General features: G+C 42.4%; 1 protein-coding gene across 1 annotated transcript in view; it reads left to right on the forward strand.

The window, feature by feature from the left end:
• LOC106808926 (intron-binding protein aquarius-like) overlaps positions 1–22,140 on the forward strand; it is a 54,786-nt gene that overhangs the window by 27,087 nt on the left and 5,559 nt on the right. Inside the window, 17 exon segments of the mRNA XM_014811847.1 lie at positions 4,904–4,952; positions 6,124–6,212; positions 6,932–6,981; positions 6,983–7,031; positions 7,647–7,698; positions 7,700–7,748; positions 7,750–7,817; positions 8,243–8,309; positions 8,311–8,349; positions 8,714–8,883; positions 9,534–9,665; positions 10,182–10,389; positions 10,725–10,835; positions 11,189–11,434; positions 18,584–18,793; positions 19,590–19,799; positions 21,828–22,015. Of these exon segments, the coding sequence (XP_014667333.1) occupies positions 4,904–4,952; positions 6,124–6,212; positions 6,932–6,981; positions 6,983–7,031; positions 7,647–7,698; positions 7,700–7,748; positions 7,750–7,817; positions 8,243–8,309; positions 8,311–8,349; positions 8,714–8,883; positions 9,534–9,665; positions 10,182–10,389; positions 10,725–10,835; positions 11,189–11,434; positions 18,584–18,793; positions 19,590–19,799; positions 21,828–22,015 (1,987 nt within the window).

Below are 22,140 nucleotides of genomic sequence, written 5' to 3' on the forward strand. Positions count from 1 at the left end.
GCGATGTGTGATGTTGTGAGTGCAATGTGTGATGTTGTGAGTGCGACGTGTGATGTTGTGAGTGCGATGTGTGATGTTGTGAGTGCAATGTGTGATGTTGTGAGTGCGACGTGTGATGTTGTGAGTGCGATGTGTGATGTTGTGAGTGCAATGTGTGATGTTGTGAGTGCGACGTGTGATGTTGTGAGTGCGATGTGTGATGTTGTGAGTGCAATGTGTGATGTTGTGAGTGCGACGTGTGATGTTGTGAGTGCGATGTGTGATGTTGTGAGTGTGATGTGTGATGTTGTGAGTGTGGCGTGTGCAATCATAAAGCGCGAGGCGATCCAATCCCCACAGCGAGCGACGCTGCTACATTTCTTTATTACCTTTCAGCTCTGAGGAAGCATGATGTTGCCTTCCTGGTGATGGTGAGGCCCACCAGGCCCATCGGAACGCGCTTCAGCCTGCAGGAGCCGTTTGTACCTCAGGCAGGCCTGTGGTGCGTGCGCGGCTGCGAGATAGAGGGAATGCTGGACGAGGAGGGGAAGCTGATAGAGGAAGGTGTGTGTGGAGGGAGGATTGGTTGCCACGAAGATGACATGAAGTAGTGCTGCTGCCATCGAATTATTCACGTCTCGTAGTTTACTTTACATGAATTTCATGAAATTTTAGTTTAATTTGGAAAAATTCAATTATTTTTTATTTCAATTAAAATTCAATTAATTTTGTATTCAAGATTTTTTTAATGAAATTTACAAATGTTGCAATTTGCCTGCCTGCCTGAGCGTGATGATCACGCATGCGTATTGCCTCCAAGTCGGTCAAGCACACCCAGTTTGTACCTGATGTTATATGTTTGCACATGTTTAGAACACTACCGCAGTACTGATTGGTTATGGCAGCTTGTCAATCAAGCTAGGTGGATAGGTCGATTCGCACGTGCATGCATTTACAAGTTATAATTGCTGAAATATTTGTGGTGTATACAGGAATCGGGCCGACGCCAGAACTTCCTGGCTACACCAGAACCTGGCGAGTGTGGCTCGACTGTAACCAGTATCAAATGGACATGGAAAAAGTTGCTCAGGGAGGAGAGGTGCTTCCTTATCCTCACTTTGACACATATCTTCGCGATGTCGCCAAACACTTTTTCATGCATGTAGTTCGATGTCGAATCATATCTATGATTAATGGATTTGCTAAGAATGTATCTTTAATATTCTAGTTATTAAAGGTAATATGTGGCTATTGGAAATTGAGAAAATCTATTCCTGCGCAGGCTGATGCAAATCGTCGTGAATTTAGCGTTGATGTAACTGCAAAGCTTGTGACACTGCGTTGATGTAACTGCAAAGCTTGTGACACTGCGTTGATGTACTGCAAAAGCTTGTGACACCGCGTTGATGTAACTGCAAAGCTTGTGACACTGTGTTAATGTAACTGCAAAGCTTGTGACACTGTGTTGATGTAAGTGCAAAGCTTGTGACACTGCTTGGGTGCGATGGTAAGCATCTGACGGTGTGAGTGCGTTATTATGCAAGGCTTACGTGAAGGCTTGTGAGCGGCATCCTAATGAGCGAAAATACGCGCGGCGGTTATCAACTGAGGCACCCTTAGATGTAACCGCTAATTGCAAAGCTTGTGACACTTACTGCTTAACAGCTTGAGCTGTTGAGTGCGATGTTACGCATCTGACGGTGTGATTACGTTTATTAGGCATCATTGAAAAGAGAAGTTGGGTGATTTCGGGGGGTGGGGCTCTGTACCTGATTCGGGTAGGAAGGCCTAAAGCAACCTGGAGGCGAGACTCGGAGGCGGAAGTCAACAAGAACGACAACAAGAAGAAGGGCTACACCTGAAGGGAAATGAAGTGGGAGGCGACCAACCGAGCGACACGGAGGGAGTTCACAAATGACCTGTGTCTCCCAGGAGACTAAAGGGGGGTTCTACTCTACGGTACCTGATAGTCGGTGTCATCAATATTGATCACGTAGGCAGATACGTGCTGCTGCGCGGGCAGAATCATGCAAGCACTGCTGGTCAGGAGGTAGACCACGCACAGAGAGAGAGTCCACATATCTGCTGCAGCTCCTGGAAGTGACAGAACTCAATGTCAGTGCTTGTAATAATAATAAGCAATTCATAATAATAATAGCAGAAGCAAGAAATAATCATAATATTTAATAATAAAAGAGCGACAGCGTGGGATCGGCGAAGTCATCTTCTCTCGAATCTTATGCTAAAAGTAATAAATAAAAGTATAAATAAATAATGAATAAATAAATATAATGAATAAATTTTATAATAAATAAGTATAGTAAAGCGAAAAGAATTCCTTCGCAGCCTGGTGGTGCATTGATATCGAGTAGTAACTGTCACCTAGCAGAGTCCCTGCGACAATGGAACTATGAGACTAAAACTCATAACTGTTGTCGTCACTAACATAGACTGTTGACGCTATAACATGTTGGCTATCTTTACAACCTCTCTTCCGGTAGGTTTTATCAGCATTCTGAGACACGAGTTTCAGAAGCATCTCAGAAATAAGAGCTAGAAGATATATCCGCAACTATTTCACGCACAACGACCACGTCAGTTTCGTTGTTGATCTGTTTCTAATTTACTAGATTGCATGGCTATATCTAATCATAACGAAGCAAAGAAGTGAATATGAACTCACGCGTACGCGAGCTTCTCTGTGTATTAAGTGTCTCTATTCTCAAATATAAAAAGTTCACAGCAAGTACTTAATCCTGCTCGTCCAATACCAGCCTCTAATGGAGTGGTAGATTATTATGCGCACGCGACATATTAACTCAATATATATTATATAATATAATTAATTATATCAACAATCATCAATCATTATCAAACGCCATATCGAGCTCCTTGCGTGGATTTGCGTCCAAGTCTTGTTACCGCCTGAGTCTCGTACGCTGATTGCTAATACGTTAACGCGCACAACACTAAACCAGGGCATGAAATTCAGATTTTGTTTGCACTGGCCCAGAGGGCTGGTAACAGCATTTTTTACCAGCCCTCACCATAATTTACAAGCCCTCACAAATTTTGGTTGTAAAATCAATGTCATGTTTCACGGCTGCATTCTTGATTTCAAATTGATAAAATGTTGATAAATTATGGCGTGATATCAGGTAAAACAGTAATGTAGGCTATTTGCTCATTAATGCTATAAATAAAAATGTAGGTGCCCGCTAACACGGAAACCCAATGTCACCGGCCCTCCAAATAATTTGCCGGCATATGCCGGTGGCCCGGTGCTAATTTCGCGCCTTGCTAAACCGAAGTCAACAACGAGAGGTTGGCACTTACCGATAACTGGAGAATGGCAACCAGGAAGAAGAAGTAGACTAGGATGTCAGAGTGGCCAACCCAGTGCTAGTGAAGTGCCCCGGTGAATATCGCTCTCGCATTTATAGGTGGCAGGAAAATGAAATTTGACCAAAAATACCCGAGGAGGCGCGTGTGCGTTTGTGTTGTCGGCAGCGGGATTAGTGCGTGATTCATTGAGCGCCCGCGTCACGCGACGTGCGTCGCCGCTATTTTCACGACGATGTCTAATCCGTAATTAGAACTTAATCGTATTAGCGGACGCGTTGTCGTGCACTGACCCCGCAGTGACTTCATATAGTGATTCGATGAGACCACGTGGAATATGCTACGTGTGTAATTCAATTAAACTTGATGTGCGTGGTTGTGCATGAGAAAGTTTCAACGCGGTGGCCTTATTTATTTTATTAAGTTGATGCGTGCACATGAGCTTGTTGAGAAATAAAAAAATTCCCGTGTGTCTATACGCGATAATACACATATTATACCAGGAGCCCATAATACTATAATAATAGTATAATAGGCTCTTAATTATATATGCATAGATATAGACAGGAGTAGGTAGCACAACCTGTTTACCAACCGCGGGGGAATTTCGCAGGAGTTGCTGTTGGTAGGAGAAAAAAATATCTCTTTTTCATATAGGTGACTATAGTTGTGTGGCTGCATCTATGTGACAGTTCACCTGTAGTGTTTCACTTTCGCCATCTTTCCATCGCACCTTTAGTGATTGTGAGTGTTATACAACACAGTAAATTTAACCAGCAGTGTATCATATGTGCAATGGTCTCTGTGTGGAAATAAAAGGAAAGTCCATTATAACGAGGGTCATAACAGTGATATTTTGTTATTGCATTGAACGTTCCATTTGCAATTGCATCGAGATGGCATAATTCTTTGCAATCGGAGTTATTTTTGGGCATTCTGTTGTTGATGTCGCTGAGGTTTTTGACCTGAACTGAGTTTCAATCCTGTATAGTGCACCCTGGTGGCATAAACTTTTGTTGAACCACTCATCCGGCCCACGCAAACTTCGAACGAAAGTTTATTAGATCCTTTGTGTTTTTGTGCACGGTGTGTTGCACCTTGATCTCACCTTCAGTCAGACAACTTCGATCACTATCATCCTGGATTAGAAGGTGTCAGATAATCGCTATTGTGTTGTTGACAATAGACCAATCACCACTGAAGTTTTTTATAACATATTTTGCCCTTCATATTTATCGCCAAGATCACATTGAATAAAAAACTTTACGAATAACCAGATTGTTTGACACCGCAGGAACTCCGGCATGTTCATATACTTCATTTAAAACTCGTCAGACTTTGAAAGCCAATGCGATGTTAGTAACAGGCCCGTGAGGACACGATGATGAACCAATCATCAATCAGTATCGCTGTTCATTATTATTCATGAACCAATCAGAATTTGCTGGCCTAATTCAACAGGAACCGTTATTGTTCGGAAAAGGCCAAAGTTTGTTATAGCTGAAAAAGAACGTATCTTTGGTTCTAGGTAATTGAAAAGAGTTGTGATGTAGTAATAATAGGCTACCACTTCTCATTTCAGACGAGATACGTCAGGATGTAGAAGACCAAGTACGAAGACTAAAGCCATGGTAAGATGAACTAGAGACCAAGGCCATAATAAAAATATTGTTTGTTTGCCCTCACCCGACCGACCCGCCAAAAAGGGGCCGACTCAAAAAATTTTATTGGTCTTTTCCGTTTTTTTTTTTTACAAATTTAATTTAATCAGTGTACGTTATATAAACCTGTAGGCGATACATTATATGTACCATGCAAAACAAACATTCAACATAAAAGGTATCTCGACACAAGCACACCCGAGCATGTAGACACCATGCTGAATTTGTAAAAAGACCCCCCCAAAAAAGAGAAAAAAGCCTACCTACCTACCCAAACTTTTCAGCCTGGGTCAGGTGAGGGCAAACAAATATGTTTTTAATTGTGGCCCAAACTTAAAGTTTCTATGCGTACACAATAGGTTACTTAAAGGGAGAGTTTACTCTAGGTTCATGGGTTATTTTCAGCTAATTTAGGTTATAATTACACTACATAAGAAGTTTCATGGTTCAATCACCGTTAGAAATATTTTTTTTAAATGTTTTAAAACTAACGACTACAGTTTGATTACAACGACGGTGGCGCCACTCAAATCGCACAATCTGATAAGTTGCGCAAAACCACTTTCCAGCCAAGGGCTACAGACCGAGGGTGTTTCTTATTTATTCATTTAAAAGCAAGGATTGTAATATCTTATAAAACGACATATAGTTTCAGTTATAATATGGATAAATTTGCCCTAAAATGAATATCGTTCGTTTTAAATAGGCATTTAGGTATAAATAAATATTGCACTTTTGTGATTAGCCCTCGTCTGTAACTTGCAAAATAAATGGTCAAATACGCAACTTTGTCGGGGTGGCAGCACGGTCGCGGGTGTCATGGCGCCGTTCAAATTTCTTAGCGTTGATGTGTAATTATTTATAACATTAAATTGGGTATCCTGGTAACAAATACGTGTGGGTATAGACCGATTTGTTATACAGTAAGTACAGTTGTATGCAGTAAAATCTAGAGGCTACTGTTCCTTTAAGAGAGTAAACGAACTGCCCCAAATGGTTACACCTGCCATAATGCAGTTTCATTGGCAGTCCTTGCAGTAGCCTCTCTGGTGTGAATTTCAATAATAGCTATTGATTGAGGTTAGCTTGTGGAATTTGCATTTCAGCTACATTATGTTATGTGCGTTGTGTGGTTTGGCAGGAAAGCTGAGATGAAAAGCTGCTATTTCGGCGGATGGGCAAGAATGGCTCAGCCCATTATCGGTTTCAGCGTCGTTGAGGTAGGCCAGTGTGCATTTCTTTTGCGCGTCATTTGCAGAGAACTGGTGCAAGGGCATTATTGTTAGGGCCTTGTTGTTGGTCACCGTAGTATTTGTCATGTATATGTATGTGTATGTAGTATGTGTATTTTACACTCCTGATAGTAGCTGGCACCATATAGAGCTGCAGTCGAAGGTGTGCGGTGGCACGCGAAAGATGCTAGCGGAAATACGAAAAAACACAATTACGCGTCATCCGTTCATTGCATCATCAAGTTTCCTATTGAATGATATGATGTTATCAGGAGTGAATAATAGAAAAATAGTAATAATAGTGAATAATATGTTATGCATCACATGACTATGCAATCTACTTTTCATGCTTATATACCTTCATTATACTCCCTAATTTGCCGTGCATTCGATGTAACAAAACGTTCGACACAAACACAACCGCCGTTCGAAAAATCTTGCGTGCGCCCAGACGCAGGAGATTCGTGACGTAAACACAATGTGTTATAATAACAATGCCGTCGCGCAAGCAATAGTGCCGCGCTCAGGCGGCACTATCGCTTCATAGTGCCTGCTGCGTTATCCAATGAGATTCAACGATTTATCACGTCATGCACTAATAGTGAATAATGTGAATAATAATCCCTATTATTCACTCCTGATTTATGATATTATGTTATTGATGTTATGCCTTCATTTGCACATTTTCACGTCTTTCGCGTCCATCTGTCTTTCAAGGTGCGAAGCCTAACATCGGTGAAAATCAGCCGTCCAGCGTGCGGGGACCGAGTCACGCTCACTCTCAACGTCAGAGCCGATGTGAAGAAAGAGTGGGAAGGTAACGAGTCTCCTTAGCAGCCTGTCGAGTAATTAAGGAAACTATAGTCGTGTACCCGACCATTTGTCAGCACCGCTCATCGGCTAACAACACGTTCCCTGCATTCGTGAAATTTATTCCGTCGTGGCGATGGAGAATGCCGTCCGACAAATTTCGTTGAGACCGATATTGTTTTTCTGACTCCGATATTGTTTTTCCGAATCTGATATTATTTTCCTAATCCGATATTGTTTTCGTAAATAGCAGGTAGGCTGTCTACTCAGTCAATACAGTAGTTTTACCCAGAAGTGTTTACCATATATCGGCTGCTTTAACCGACCCATGCACGAGGCGTTTTAGGTGACAGTCTCACTGAGTTAAGTTTGTGCCGTAAGCTGTCGATCCAACAGATTCTTGTTGCGTACGTGAGCTTGTGAGTGCGGATTGTGTGATGTTGTGCGTGCGATGTGTGATGTTGTGATGTTGTGAGTGCGATGTGTGATGTTTGTGAGTGCGATGTGTGATGTTGTGAGTGTGATGTGTGATGTTGTGAGTGTGGCGTGTGCAATCATAAAGCGCGAGGCGATCCAATCCCCACAGCGAGCGACGCTGCTACATTTCTTTATTACCTTTCAGCTCTGAGGAAGCATGATGTTGCCTTCCTGTGTATGGTGAGGCCCACCAGGCCATCGAACGCGCTTCAGCCTGCAGGAGCCGTTTGTACCTCAGGCAGGCCTGTGGTGGCGTGCGCGGCTGCGAGATAGAGGGAATGCTGGACGAGGAGGGGAAGCTGATAGAGGAAGGTGTGTGTGGGGAGGATTGGTTGCCACGAAGACGACAATGAAGTAGTGCTGCTGCCATCGAATTATTCACGTCTCGTAGTTTACTTTACATGAATTTCATGAAATTTTAGTTTAATTTGGAAAAAATTCAATTATTTTTTATTTCAATTAAAATTCAATTAATTTTGTATTCAAGATTTTTTTAATGAAATTTACAAATGTTGCAATTTGCCTGCCTGCCTGAGCGTGATGATCACGCATGCGTATTGCCTCCAAGTCGGTCAAGCACACCCAGTTTGTACCTGATGTTATATGTTTGCACATGTTTAGAACACTACTGCAGTACTGATTGGTTATGGCAGCTTGTCAATCAAGCTAGGTGGATAGGTCGATTCGCACGTGCATGCATTTACAGTAGTTATAATTGCTGAATATTTGTGGTGTATACAGGAATCGGCCGACGCCAGAACTTCCTGGCTACACCAGAACCTGGCGCAGTGGGCTCGACTGTAACCAGTTATCAAATGGACATGGAAAAAGTTGCTCAGGGAGGAGAGGTGCTTCCTTATCCTCACTTTGACACATATCTTTGCGATGTCCGCCAAACACTTTTTCATGCATGTAGTTCGTGTCGAATCATATCTATGATTAATGGATTTGCTAAGAATGTATCTTTAATATTCAGTTATTAAAGGTAATATGTGGCTATTGGAAATTGAGAAAATCTATTCCTGCGCAGGCTGATGCAAATCGTCGTGAATTTTTTATGTGCCCTCACACACATATATATATATATATATTTATATATTTTATATATATTTATATATTTTATATATATTTTATATATATATTTATATATTTTGTATATATTTAATATATATATATTATTTTATTTTTCTAAATATTTTTTTTTTACCGCAGGATGTATACGAGTCTTTCAATATCCTCATGAGGCGGAAACCCAAGGAGAACAACTTCAAAGCGGTGCTGGAGACTATCAGAGATCTAATGAACACGGAGTGTGTAGTGCCGGACTGGCTGCACGACATCATTCTTGGCTACGGAGACCCAGCCTCTGCCCACTACTCCAAGTATGTGCTGGATCTAGAGGCTTGTGAATAACGCCATACGTGTATAATTAATTATTAATTACTACTAGTAACCACTTTGTGATCATTCCCCATGTTGCCTTGTTCCGGGAAGTGCCTCCTATTCAGAAGCCGAGTGTAATTGTAGTTTGTTTTGTGTATTTCAAATTGTTCATAAAATATTCATATATTACATTGTTCAAATTGTGATTGTAATCTTAGTATTGTATATAGATCTGTGTAATGTCCTGGTGCTATCTAATCAAGCACGTTGAGCCATCCTGGAAAATGTCACCATTTCAATTAATGAAGTATTGATCTATTGTGTCTGCTGAATGGTACAGGATGCTGAATCAAATGGTGATTCTTGTGTATATAGTACGGTATGTGTCCAATGCTATATATATGTGTGTGTGTGTGTGTGTGTGTGTGTGTGTGGTTGTGTGTGTGTGTGTGCGTGCGTGCGTGCGTGCGTGCGTGCGTGCGTGCGTGCGTGCGTGCGTGCGTGCGTGCGTGCATGCGTGTCTGTCTGTGCCTGTGTGTCATTGTGTGTGTGTGTGTGTGTGCGAGCATGCGTGCGCAGTTTTGGTGCTATTTTTAGATGGCCATATCAATTAATTGGGGACTGGTCTGTACACTGGTGGATTTTACAGGATGCCGAATCAAGTAGCGACACTGGACTGGAATGACACGTTTCTCAACTTGGAACACCTCAGATCAAGTTTTCCTGAGCACAAAGTCATTACCAAGTGTGAAAGTGACCAGAAATTGAATCCGCCATTCAGGTAAACATCCATCGAATTTTATAGTAATGTTTTGAGATTAATTTTAAGATTTAGGATAAAAGATTTTTAATAAAAATTTTTTTTTTAAGATAACATGATTAAATATTTTAGCGCTCTGTAGTTGTTTCCGCGATACAAATCGTAACCTGGAAAAGGGTCACGCACCCCTTTCCCTTTCGTAAGTAAAATACTTAATAAAATCCATCTGTGTATGAAAGAATGCTTCATCTATTTACTAAAAGCTGCATCAATGCTAACCAACTAACATCTATTTTATAGCTAAGATATATAACAGGCTGTTGAATCCGGGTTTTTTGTCTTGCCACGCGATCCCATCAGTCTAATCTAACCATCCTACAGAAATGTTAACACTCGTTGCAGTTTCACGTGATATCCCAGGAAAATAAAAAAATAATGGGAAAACTCATAAAAACTAGAAACGCATTGCCTATTAAAGTAAATTAGTATTACCCCCCCCCCCTCGTCTTTGCTTACTAACTGCACTATTTTATCTAGGTTGACCTTCACGGAGGTTGAAACCGACAAGAAACGGCAGGTTGACTCGGACTCCGGCAAGCCGGCCAGCAGGGAAATCGTTGTCGAATCTCACGTCATACCCAATCGGGGGCCGTACGCTTACAGCCAGCCGAAAAAAAACACGGTGGCCTTCACTCCCACGCAAGTTGAAGCCATTAGATCTGGCATGCAGCCTGGCCTGACTATGGTACGCCATCTTGTTCGTTTCGATGAAGTGGTAAATTTGGTTATTAGCGTTCGTGATGATGTGATTTTTTATTGTTTAATTAGATTTAAATTGTTTATGTGCAGTGTTTCTTTGTGATGGCGCCGTTGCCTTTTTCACATTCTCTTTCATTTTACGTATACACACTCACTTTTACAGTAAAATCGTTGACTTTCTCTAACGAGTCGTATTGTGACAAAATTGGACAGCTAGGCTTGCTGAAGGGAAAAACATGATGTTTGGAATGGTGTTAGAATAGAGCTGATTGGTTTGGTTGGGAGCTAAATAATTGATGTGTTTCTGGTTGCTGCGTGCAGGTGGTTGGTCCGCCGGGAACAGGCAAGACAGATGTTGCCGTTCAGATCATCTCCAACATCTATCATAACTTCCCCGAGCAAAGAACACTCATCGTGACACATTCCAACCAGGTACAGCACATGTCCTATTGCTACATGCTATGGCGTCCCCATATGCGTATACATGCTTCTTCTGTGCTATAGTTTCTCTTACAGTTTTTTATAGTGTAGTGTAGTCTTGTTTGTGTAGTTTGGTTGCTCGCTGATTTTCCTTTGCTCTGCTATTAGTCTGGTATATCATGATGTGTTTGTCTGCGTGTAGGTGCAATAGTAGTGAAATACAGTAACGTGTGCGTATTTTACTACATGTAAAATACGAACTAGTACACGTAAATCAATAAAATAATGCAAAAATTGTAATCAACTTAATAAAATAATAATATAATTGTAATCGAATTAATAAAATCATAACAAAATATCTGCAGGCGCTCAACCAGCTGTTTGAGAAGATCATGGCGCTGGACATCGATGAGCGACACCTGCTGCGTCTCGGCCACGGCGAGGAGTCGCTCGAGACAGAGAAGGACTTCAGCCGATACGGACGAGTCAACTTTGTCCTCGCCAAGCGTCTCGAGCTTCTCGCCGAGGTCGCCCGCCTCCAGGAGAGCCTCGGCGTGCCTGGCGACGTCTCGTACACCTGCGAGACGGCGGGTCACTTCTACCTGTACCAGGTGTGTGTGGTTGCTACCTGTACCAGGTGTGTGCAGGGTGTGGTTGCTACCTGTAGCAGCTAAGTGCAGGGTGTGGTTGCTACCTGTAGCAGCTAAGTGCAGGGTGTGGTTGCTACCTGTACCAGCTAAGTGCAGGGTGTGGTTGCTACCTGTACCAGATACAGTTGTATGCAGTAAAATCCTAGAGGCTACTGTTCCTTTAAGAGAGTAAACGAACTGCCCAATATGGTTACACCTGCCATAATGCAGTTTCATTGGCAGTCCTTGCAGTAGCCTCTCTGGTGTGAATTTCAATAATACCTATTGATCGAGGTTAGCTTGTGGAATTTGCATTTCAGCTACATTATGTTATGTGCGTTGTGTGTTTTGCAGGAAAGCTGAAGATGAAAGCTGCTATTTCGGCGGATGGGCAAGAATGGCTCAGCCCATTATCGGTTTCAGCGTCGTTGAGGTAGGCCCAGTGTGCATTTCTTTTGCCGGTCATTTGCAGAGAACTGGTGCAAGTGTTGGTCACCGTAGTATTTGTCATTGTATATGTATGTGTATGTAGGTATGTGTATTTTACACTCCTGATAGTAGCTGGTCACCATATAGACATAGAGCTGCAGTCGAAGGTGTGCGGTGGCACCGAAAGATGCTAGCAAAATACGAAAAAACACAATTACGCGTCATCCGTTCATCAAGTTTCCTATTGAATGATATGATGTTATCAGGAGTGAATAATAGAAAATAGTAATAATAGTGAATAATATGTTATGCATCACATGACTATGCAATCTACTTTTCATGCTTATATACCTTCATTATACTCCCTAATTTGCCGGTGCATTCGATGTAACAAAACGTTCGACACAAACACAACCGCCGTTCGAAAATCTTGCGTGGCGCCCAGACGCAGGAAATTCGTGACGTAAACACAATGCGTTATAATAACAATGCGTCGCGCAAGCAATAGTGCCTGCTCAGGCGGGCACTATCGCTTCATAGTGCCTGCTGCGTTATCCAATGAGATTTCAACGATTTATCACGTCATGCACTAATAGTGAATAATAGTGAATAATAATCCCTATTATTCACTCCTGATGTTATGATATTATGTTATTGATGTTATGCCTTCATTTGCACATTTTCACGTCTTTCGCGTCGTCTGTCTTTCAAGGTCGCGAAGCCTAACATCGGTGAAAATCAGCCGTCCAGCGTGCGGGCCGACGTCACGCTCACTCTCAACGTCAGAGCCGACGTGAAGAAAGAGTGGGAAGGTAACGAGTCTCCTTAGCAGCTGTCGAGTAATTAAGGAAACTATAGTCGTGTACCCGACCATTTCGTCAGCACCGCTCATCGGCTAACAACACGTTCCCTGCATTCGTGAAATTTATTCCGTCGTGGCGATGGAGAAATGCGTCCGACAAATGTCGTTGAGACCGATATTGTTTTTCTGACTCCGATATTGTTTTTCCGAATCTGATATTATTTTTCGAATCCGATATTGTTTTTCGTAATATGCAGGTAGGCTGTCTACTCAGTCAATACAGTAGTTTTACCAGAAGTGTTTACCGTATATCGGCTGCTTTAACCGACCCATGCACGAGCGGTTTTGCTGTGACAGTCTCACTGAGTTAAGTTTGTGCCGTAAGCTGTCGATCCAACAGATTCTTGTTGCGTACGTGAGCTTGTGAGTGCGATGTGTGATGTTGTGCGTGCGATGTGTGATGTTGTGAGTGCGATGTGTGATGTTGTGCAGTGCGATGCTGTGTTTTCTGGTCAGTATGTTTATGTTGTTGAGATGCATGTGTTATATGTTCAGTGAGGCGATCGAGCTTTTTCTGCATGTGTATGTGCGTTATGTGTATTGTTGGTGTTAGATTCGTCTAGTGTGTGTATGTGTGATGGGCGTGTGCATACATAAAGCGCACGGCGATCCAATCCCACAGCGAGCGACGGCTGTCATTCTTTATTACCTCTTCAGCTCTGCGAAGCATGATGTTGCTGCTTCCTGGTGATGTGAGGCCAGCCGCAGCATCGAACGCGCTCTAGCCTGCAGGAGCGTTGTACTCAGCAGGCCTGTGCGTGCAGTCGCGGCGCAGATGTAGATGGAATGTCGAGTGGAGAGCTGGATGAGCGAAGGTGGTGTGCAGGGGGATTGAGTTGAACACAATAGACACATGAAATAGTGCTGATTGCTATCCGAATTTTCACGTCTCGTATGTTTACCTTTCATGGAATTTCATGAAATTAGTAATTCTTGGAAAATCAATTATTTTTTATCTTCAATTAAATTCAATTAATCTTGTATCAGATTTTTCTTTAAATGAATATTTAAATCTTGCACATTTGCCTGCGATGCTTCTGTCGAGCGTGCACATGGATCAGATTCAACGCATTGCGGTATTGCCTCCAATCCTGGTCAAGCACCAGTTGCTGTATACCTATGTCTATATGTTTTGCACAATGTTTTTAGACACCCTACCGTAGCATACTGATTGGTTATGGCCAGCTTGTCATCAGCTATGTGTGTGTAGCGTCTAATTTCGCAAGTCTATGCATTACAAGTTATAATTGTCTGAAACTATTTGTGGGTGTTACAGGAATCGGTGCGACACCAGAACTGCGCCCTGCTACCCCAGAACTTGCATTCGGTTGGAGTTGTGGCCTCGACTGATAACAGTATACAGCATGTACATGAGAAAGTGTTCTCTTAGGAGGAGATGGTGCTTTCCTCTTCCTAACTTTGACACATATACTTCGCTTGATGTTCTCCAACACACTTTTTCAGATGTAGTTTCTGATGGGTCGAATCATATCTATGATTAAATCGGATTTATAAGTAATGTATCATTCAATTTCCAGTTATTAAGGGTAATATGTGTCTATTGGAAATGACGAAAATATTCTGCCAGGCTTTGCATCTCGTGTGGTGAATTTTTATGCGCCCGCACCCACAGCATATATATATTACTTATATATTAATTATATATTTATATATTTTATATATATTTGTTATATATATTTATATATTTAATTATATCATTGCAAATCATATATATATTATTTTTATTTTTCTAAATATTGTTGTTTACTGCAGGATGTTACGAGTCCTTTCAGATATCCTCATTGAGGCGGAAACCAAAGAGCAACAACTTGCAAACGTCGGTGCTGGAGGCACCTATCAACTAGTATAACGGTAAGTGTGTATTGCCGGCACTTGGCTGCAGCGGATCATCCAATTCTTGGCTCGCAAGACCCAGCCTCTTGCCCAATTACTCACAGATATGTGATGGATCAGAGACCTTGTGAATAACTCCATAGTGATAATTAATTATTAATTTACTAGGTAACACTTAATGTGATCGTCCCCCATGTTGCTCCACTGCTTCCGGATATGCTCCTATTCAGAAGGCGCGGTGTAATTGTAGTTTGTTTTGTGTATTTCATTGGTTCAAAAATATCATGTTATTATCATCAATTGTTCAAATGTGAATTGTAAATGGCTTACGTTATTGTAATAGATCTGTGTAATGTCCTGCGTGCTATCTAATCAGCACGTTGAGCATCCTGGAAAATTCTCCATTTTCAATTAATGAAGTATTGATCTATTGTGTCTTGTGAATTATCAGGATGCTGAATCAAATGGATTCTTGGTTGTATATTAGTACAGCGTATGTGTTCATTCTATATAGGTGTGTGTGGTGCGTAGTGCGTGCAGTGCGTGCATGCGTAGGCTGCTCTGCTGCCTGTGTGGTGGTGTTTGTGTTTGTCGCTCAGCATTGCTGTGCCGCAGTTTTTGTGCTATTTTTAGCAGAGGCCATATCAATTAATTGGGGACTGGTCTGTACACTGTGCTGGATTTTACAGTATGCCGAATCATAGTAGCGCACTGACTGTATGACACGTTTCTAACTTGGAAACTCAGATCAAGTTTTCCTGAGGCACAAAAGTCATTACCAAGTGTGAATGACCAAATTGAATCCCGCCATTCAGGTACCAATCCATCGAAATTTTATAGTAATGTTTTGAGATTAATTTTAATGATTTAGAGTAAAAGCATTTTTAATAAATTTTTTTTACCAGGATACATTCATTAACATTTTAGCGTGCTCTGTATTTTTCGCGGATACAAATCCGTAACTGCGAAAAGGTCACTCACCCCTTTCCTTTTCGTAAGTAAATACTAATAAAAACGTATCGTGTATGAAAATGCTACATCTATTACTAAAAGGTGCATCAATGCTAACCAACTAAATCTATTTATAGCTAAGATCAGAATATATAACATGCTGTTGAATCCCAGGGGGTTTTTGTCTTGAACGATCCATCGAGTCAATTACTCTCTACAGAATTGTTAACCACTCGTGCAGTTTCACTGTGAGGTATCCAGAAAAAACTAAAAAAAAATGCGCGAACTTCTAAAAACTAGAAACGCAAATGCCATTAAAGTAAAATTAAGTAGTACACCCCCCCCCTCGTCTTTGGTTACTAACTGCCATATTTATCTAGAGGTGACCTGTCACGAGATGTTGAAACCGACAACGAAACGGCAGGTTTGATCTCGATCGGCCCCAAGCCGCAGCAGGCGAAACTCGTTGTCGAATCTCACGCATACCCATCGGGGACCGTTACGCTTACAAGCCAGCAGAAAAAAAACACCGGTGGCCTTCACTCCCACGCAAGTTAAGCCTTAGATCTTCATGAGCTGGTCCTGACTATGTACGCTTTGTTCGTTTCGAATGATATGGTAAATTGGTTTAGCGTCCCCCTTCTGCATTGTGATGTTATTTTTTGTTTGATTAGATTTAAATTGTTCATGTGCCAGTGTTTCTTTATGATGGCGCAGTGCGTTTTCACATCGTTTTCATTTTACTTATACACAATGCACTTTTACAGTAAAATCGTTGACTTGTCCTAAACGATACCGTATTGTGACAAATTGGACGCTAGGCTTGCTGAAGGCGGAAAAACATGATGTTGAATGGCTGTTATAATAGAGCTTATTGTTTGTTGAGTTTAATAAATTGATTGTTTGTTTGCTGCGTGCAGGTGTTGTCGCGGAAGGCAAGCCAGATGTTGCGTTCAGATCTCTCAACATCTATCATAACTTTCCCGGCAAAGAACATCATCGTTGACACATTCCAACAGGTACAGACATGTTCTTATTTGCCTACATTCTATGGCGTCCCATATGCGTATTATACATGCTTCTTCTGCCTCTAGTTTCTCTTTACAGTTTTTTATAAGTGTAGGTATCTGTTCTTTGTATAAGTTTGTTCCTTGCTCGCTGATTTCTTTTGCCTTGTTAGTTTAGTCTTGTATATCATGAGTGTGTAGTCTGCGTTGTAGGTGCAATAGTAAGTTGAAGTACAGTAAGTGTGCGTATTTTACTACATGTAAAATACAACTAGTACACTTAAATCATAAATATACAAAAATTTGTAATCATACTTAATAACATAATATATAAGTAGTAATCAGTTTAATTTAATCAATAATAATAATAAAATTGTAATTAATTAATAAAATCATAAACAAACATATCGCACGCGCTAACGCTGTTTGGAGAAGATTAGCTATGGCGCTGGCACATCGCAATGAGCGACACCTGCTCCTGTCTCGCCACGCGAAGGGTCGCTCGAGAAGAGATGATTCAGCGATACGGACGAGTCCAACTTCTGTCCTCGCCAGCGTCTCGAGCTTCTCGCGACTGATCCCCGGCTCCAGGAGAGCTCGTCGGCGTGCTGGCGACGTTCTCGTTCACGGCGACGACGGGCCGTAGGTCATTCTCCCTGTACCAGGTGTTGTGGTTGCTACCTGACAGTTCGTGTGCACGTTATGTGTTGCTACTGTTGCAAGCTAAGTGTCAGTTGGTGGTTGCTACCTGTAGCAGCTAAGTGCAGGGTGGTGGTTTGCTCCTGTACTCAGCTAATGCTGCAGGGTGTGGTTCTACTTTACCAGTGATTGTCAGGTTGTGTTGTCACCTTGCCTACCAACTAAGTGCAGGGTGTGGGTTGCTACCCTGTACAATAGTGCAGCGGTGTGGTTGTCTCTTGTCGTTTTTATCCAGCTAAGTGCAGGGCTGTGGTTGCTACGCTACCAGGTGAGTTCAGGTTGGTTGTTACCTGTATACGGTGAGTTGCAGGTTGTTGCTCTGTACTCACGGGGAGTGCAGGGTTGTTGGTGTACCTGTACCAGTATAAGTGCAGGGCAGTGTGGTTTGCGTACCTGTATCCAGATGGCGTAGCAGGGGGGTGCTACGATGTCAGATTGAGTGCTGTGTGTGGTTGCACCATGATACCAGCTAAGTGAGGGTGTGTTGGATACCTGGTACCAGCTAAGTGTAGGGTGTGGTTGTGACTGTACAGTGTGATGCAGCGGTTGGTTAGCTACTGTACCAGATGAGTGCAGTGTGTGGTTCTATGGGATGTACCACGGGTGGTGGAGGCATGCGGTGATGGTTGCTACCTTGTACCAGCCCTAAGTGCAGCGGTGTTGGTTGCTCCTAAGCTACAGTATGAGTGCAGGTGTGTGTTGGCTACCTGTACAGGATGACTGCAGGGTGTGGTGCTACTGTGTACCAGGTTGAGTGCGCAGGGTGATGGTTGCTACCGTGTACCAGATAGTGCAGGGGGCTGTGGTTGCGTACCGTACAAGCTAAAGTGTTAGGGTGTGGTTGTTCCTTTACCAGGTGAGTGCAGGGTGTGGTTGCACCTGTTACCACTAGTGCAGGGTCTGTGTTGCTACCGTCTACCAGCTAAGTTCAGTGTGTCGGTTGCTACCTGTACCAGCTAAGTGCAGGGTGTGGTTGCTACCTGTACCAGCTAAGTGCAGGGTGTGGTTGCTACCTGTACCAGGTGAAAGCGTAGGACAATGTTGCTACTTGCAGCAGGTAAGAAGGGGACTGAATAAATAAATAAGAGAACGAATATGAATATATACAGAAATAATATTTGGCTGTAATTAATCCATCCTTGATACGATCCATACCTGGTGAAACTTGGTTAGTTTAGTTATCTCTCGTAGGTGCCTAGATGGCACATAAGGCAGTGACAAGGTGAAAGTAAGACGTTGTATATAAAGTCGTAGAATAAAATGCAAAAACATCTTTCGAGCATCACCGCCCGCGGTTTCCTAAACTTGTTGCACGCCACATGCGAACAGGTCCTGTCCAGGTGGGAGGAGTACATTAGCAAGGTGAAGGAGAAACCGGGGAAGGAGGTGGCTGCGGCCGCCGTGGGCGATCTGTTTCCCTTCGCCAAGTTCTTTGAGAATGCACCGCAGCCGGTCTTCAAGGGCTGTTCATACACGGAGGACTTTGATATCGCCGAGGGCTGCTTCCGTCACGTCACGAAGATCTTCACGCAACTCGAGGTGCGCAGTGATGTTTAAATTATTTATTATTATTTATTAAATTCTTTTTATTTTTAATTATTTTTTTTAATTTAACTCGAGGTTAATAAACTCAAGGTGCGGGCAGCTGCTCATGGGTACATTACATTAATTAATTTATTAATTTATTAATTATTATTAATTAATGGTAATGGTAGCGTTCATGTAAGGGAGGCCCGGAGAGGGCAACCCTCAATAAGGAAACAATCAGTGAGGGTGTCCCCCTGCTAAGAAAATATTCTGTGAGTGTTTCTCTGATAAGTAAATTGTCATTGAGGCACCCTTACTGAGGAAATGATCCATGAGTGTCCCTCTGCTAAGGAAAATTGTCAGTGAGGGCCCTTTATTAAGAATATGGTAGGTCCCCCCCCCCTTGGCGTGCTAAGATAAGGGGTTAAGTACAGATCACAATCAGATTTTTGTGCTCACAATGCATTTGAGGGCACCTTAGGGCGTATTAGTATATACCAACTTTCGTTCAACCAAAATTCTCCCACCGGGTAACGCTGACATCGCCGCGCCGGCCCCGTTGTCGCGTATGCGGGCCGACAGATCCCGCTACGCTTCACACGTCTAAATAAGAATGCTGTCTATTAGTCAATTGTTTATTTAACAATGACCACGGTTATCTGCAAAGATAGAAATAGCATTCATTCAGATACATGTACATCAATATAATCATGATATAATATCATCAAGAGTCCATAATTGAAAAATAGATTTTCTATTATGGACTTGATATCGTCTCACGTCGTATTGCGTTGCCGTCGCCCCGCAGGAGTTTCGCGCGTTTGAGCTACTACGCAGCGGCCTCGATCGCTCCAAGTATCTGCTCGTTAAGGAGGCGAAGGTGATCGCGATGACGTGCACGCACGCTGCGCTGAAGCGGCGCGACCTGGTGGAGCTCGGCTTCAAGTATGACAACATCCTCATGGAGGAGGCGGCGCAGATCCTTGAGATTGAGACCTTCATCCCGCTGCTGCTGCAGGTAGGAGAATTGGCCATTATTCCGAAATTATTCTCGTATACGTTGTTTAATGGTAACTTAAAGCTAAGCATAAAATCTTAAAGGCATAATAGGCCCATTGATTATGCAATGTTGATGAATGCTAGAGTAACTGGCACCTTGTGTAGTTAATAAGTACATTACCTTATAGCCAAACGCGTATTAGTTTGTCCAATATCACTGCTGGTTACTAAGAAATGTCTGATTGAAATCCGCAGTCCAAGAAATCAGTTGACTGAGTTGTTTACAGTTTCGAAATGCTGCCTGCGAAGCGGGTGTGATACAGATTTATAGTGCACCGGACATTTTCGCACGCATGCTCGGCAGTACGCAATGCTAGCGATAGTACAGTACCGTAACTGTATACGTAATAGTAGCTCTGATTGTAATGAACGTGGAATCCACGTACGAATCACGGACGCTCGTGATAATGAAGTAGGCTGTGTTGGGGCCCAACACTATGGTGGGATCGCGGACTAACCACGGCCACAGACTAAACATGGAAAGCAGATGGCACCACGCGTATTTACGTATATTGGTCAAACGAATACACCTGTGTCCGAAATTGAAGACATGTGGGTACCCGTTCATTAGCACCCACGGTTATTTACTTGCCTCAATACCGAGAATACACCCAGAGATACATTCTACGAGCTCATTAGTCGTTATAAGCATCCCGGGACAAACAATTCTCTGCTCAACACCCATAGCAACATGGGACGTCACCTAACCGTTTCGAGGCTATTTTGCTTGGCAAACAATTTAGCGTTGGCGCCAGATTACCAGATTTACAGATTTCAATTAGACATTTCTTAGTAATTAGCAGTGATATTGGACAAACTAATATGCGTTTGGCTATAAGGTAATGTACTTATTAACTACACAAGGTGCCAGTTATTCTAGCATTCGTTAACATTGCATAATCAATGGACCTATTATGCCTTTAAAGCGTTAAAACTTAAAGCTAAGCGTAAAAACTTAAAGCGTTAAAACTTTAAGCTAAGCGTAAAAACTTTATCCCCATGCTGCTGCAGGTATGAGAAGTGACGCCGCCATCATTTTGAAATTACTGTCGTATACCTTGTTTAATGGTTTGCGATATGCTTCTGAGGCTTGCTTGCTAAGCGAAACTTGAAGCGTAAAAATTAAAGCTAAAGCCTGGCGCACATTGCCGAACATGTTCCCGAACAAATGTTCGTCCGAATAAATGTTTTTGTCTGGCAATGTGCGGGTGAACAATTGCCGAGCGCACATTGCCGAACATTTTGCAGCGAACAACCTCGTGGCGCCGTCTAGTAGCTGTGTTGTAAAGAGTCACGGGATCAGCGTGAATGGCGATGCCCAGTTTGCACAAGAGAATTTTAACAACTACTAATTTTAGACAGGGCATTTCGACCATAATCTCTTTCTTTTCAAAAGTCCACACTTCTGGCAGCGATATAGCAGACGCCATATTGTACACAAAAATCATGTCACCACATATCGTGCTGCTATTGGTTACTACTTTACAAATGTTCCTAGAATTGTTCGACATTCAGTGCACATTGACGAACATTCGACAAACAATGTTCGAGATATCAAACATTTCCGATCTTCAGAAACATTGTTCGGAAAAAATGTTCGGCGACTTTTTTCACCGCACTGCGCACATTGCCGAACATTTCATGGAACATTGCTACGATAATGTTTTTGAGCAAAATGTTCGGCAATGTGCGCCGGGCTTAAGCGTTCATCCCACTGCTGATGCAGGTGCGGTCGGTTCTGAAATTACTGTCGTATACCTTGTTTAATGGTTTGTAATATGCTTCTGAGGCTTGCTTGCTAAGCGAAACTTGAAGCATAAAAACTTAAAGCTAAGCGTAAAAACTTAAAGTTAAGCATTTTTCCCGCTGCTGCTGCAGCTGCGAGGGGCGACGTTGCCCAGCCGCTTTCAGGTTAACATTTATGTGGCTTTTTATCAAAATTAATATTCTTTAGATCATCTACATGTATCGCCTTTTTTATGTGCAGAATCCCGAGGATGGCTTCAGTCGTTTGAAGCGCTGGATCATGATCGGCGATCATCATCAGCTTCCGCCGGTCATCAAGAACATGGCATTCCAGAAGTATTCCAACATGGAGCAGGCGCTGTTCACTCGCTTCGTGCGACTCGGTGTTCCGACCGTCGACCTTGACGCTCAAGGTCGTGCGAAACCAGGGTACGCCATTTTAAGTTCAGAATGTCTTAATTAGAGTTAGTAAACAGTTAATTTCCTTGTTAAAACCTGGTTATTTCTGGTTTAAAACCTGGGTACGCCATTTTAAGTTTCTAATGCCTAAATTA

The sequence above is a fragment of the Priapulus caudatus genome, unplaced genomic scaffold (assembly GCF_000485595.1).
Source record: "Priapulus caudatus unplaced genomic scaffold, Priapulus_caudatus-5.0.1 Scaffold314, whole genome shotgun sequence".
Taxonomy (NCBI): Eukaryota; Metazoa; Priapulida; class Priapulimorpha; order Priapulimorphida; family Priapulidae; genus Priapulus; species Priapulus caudatus.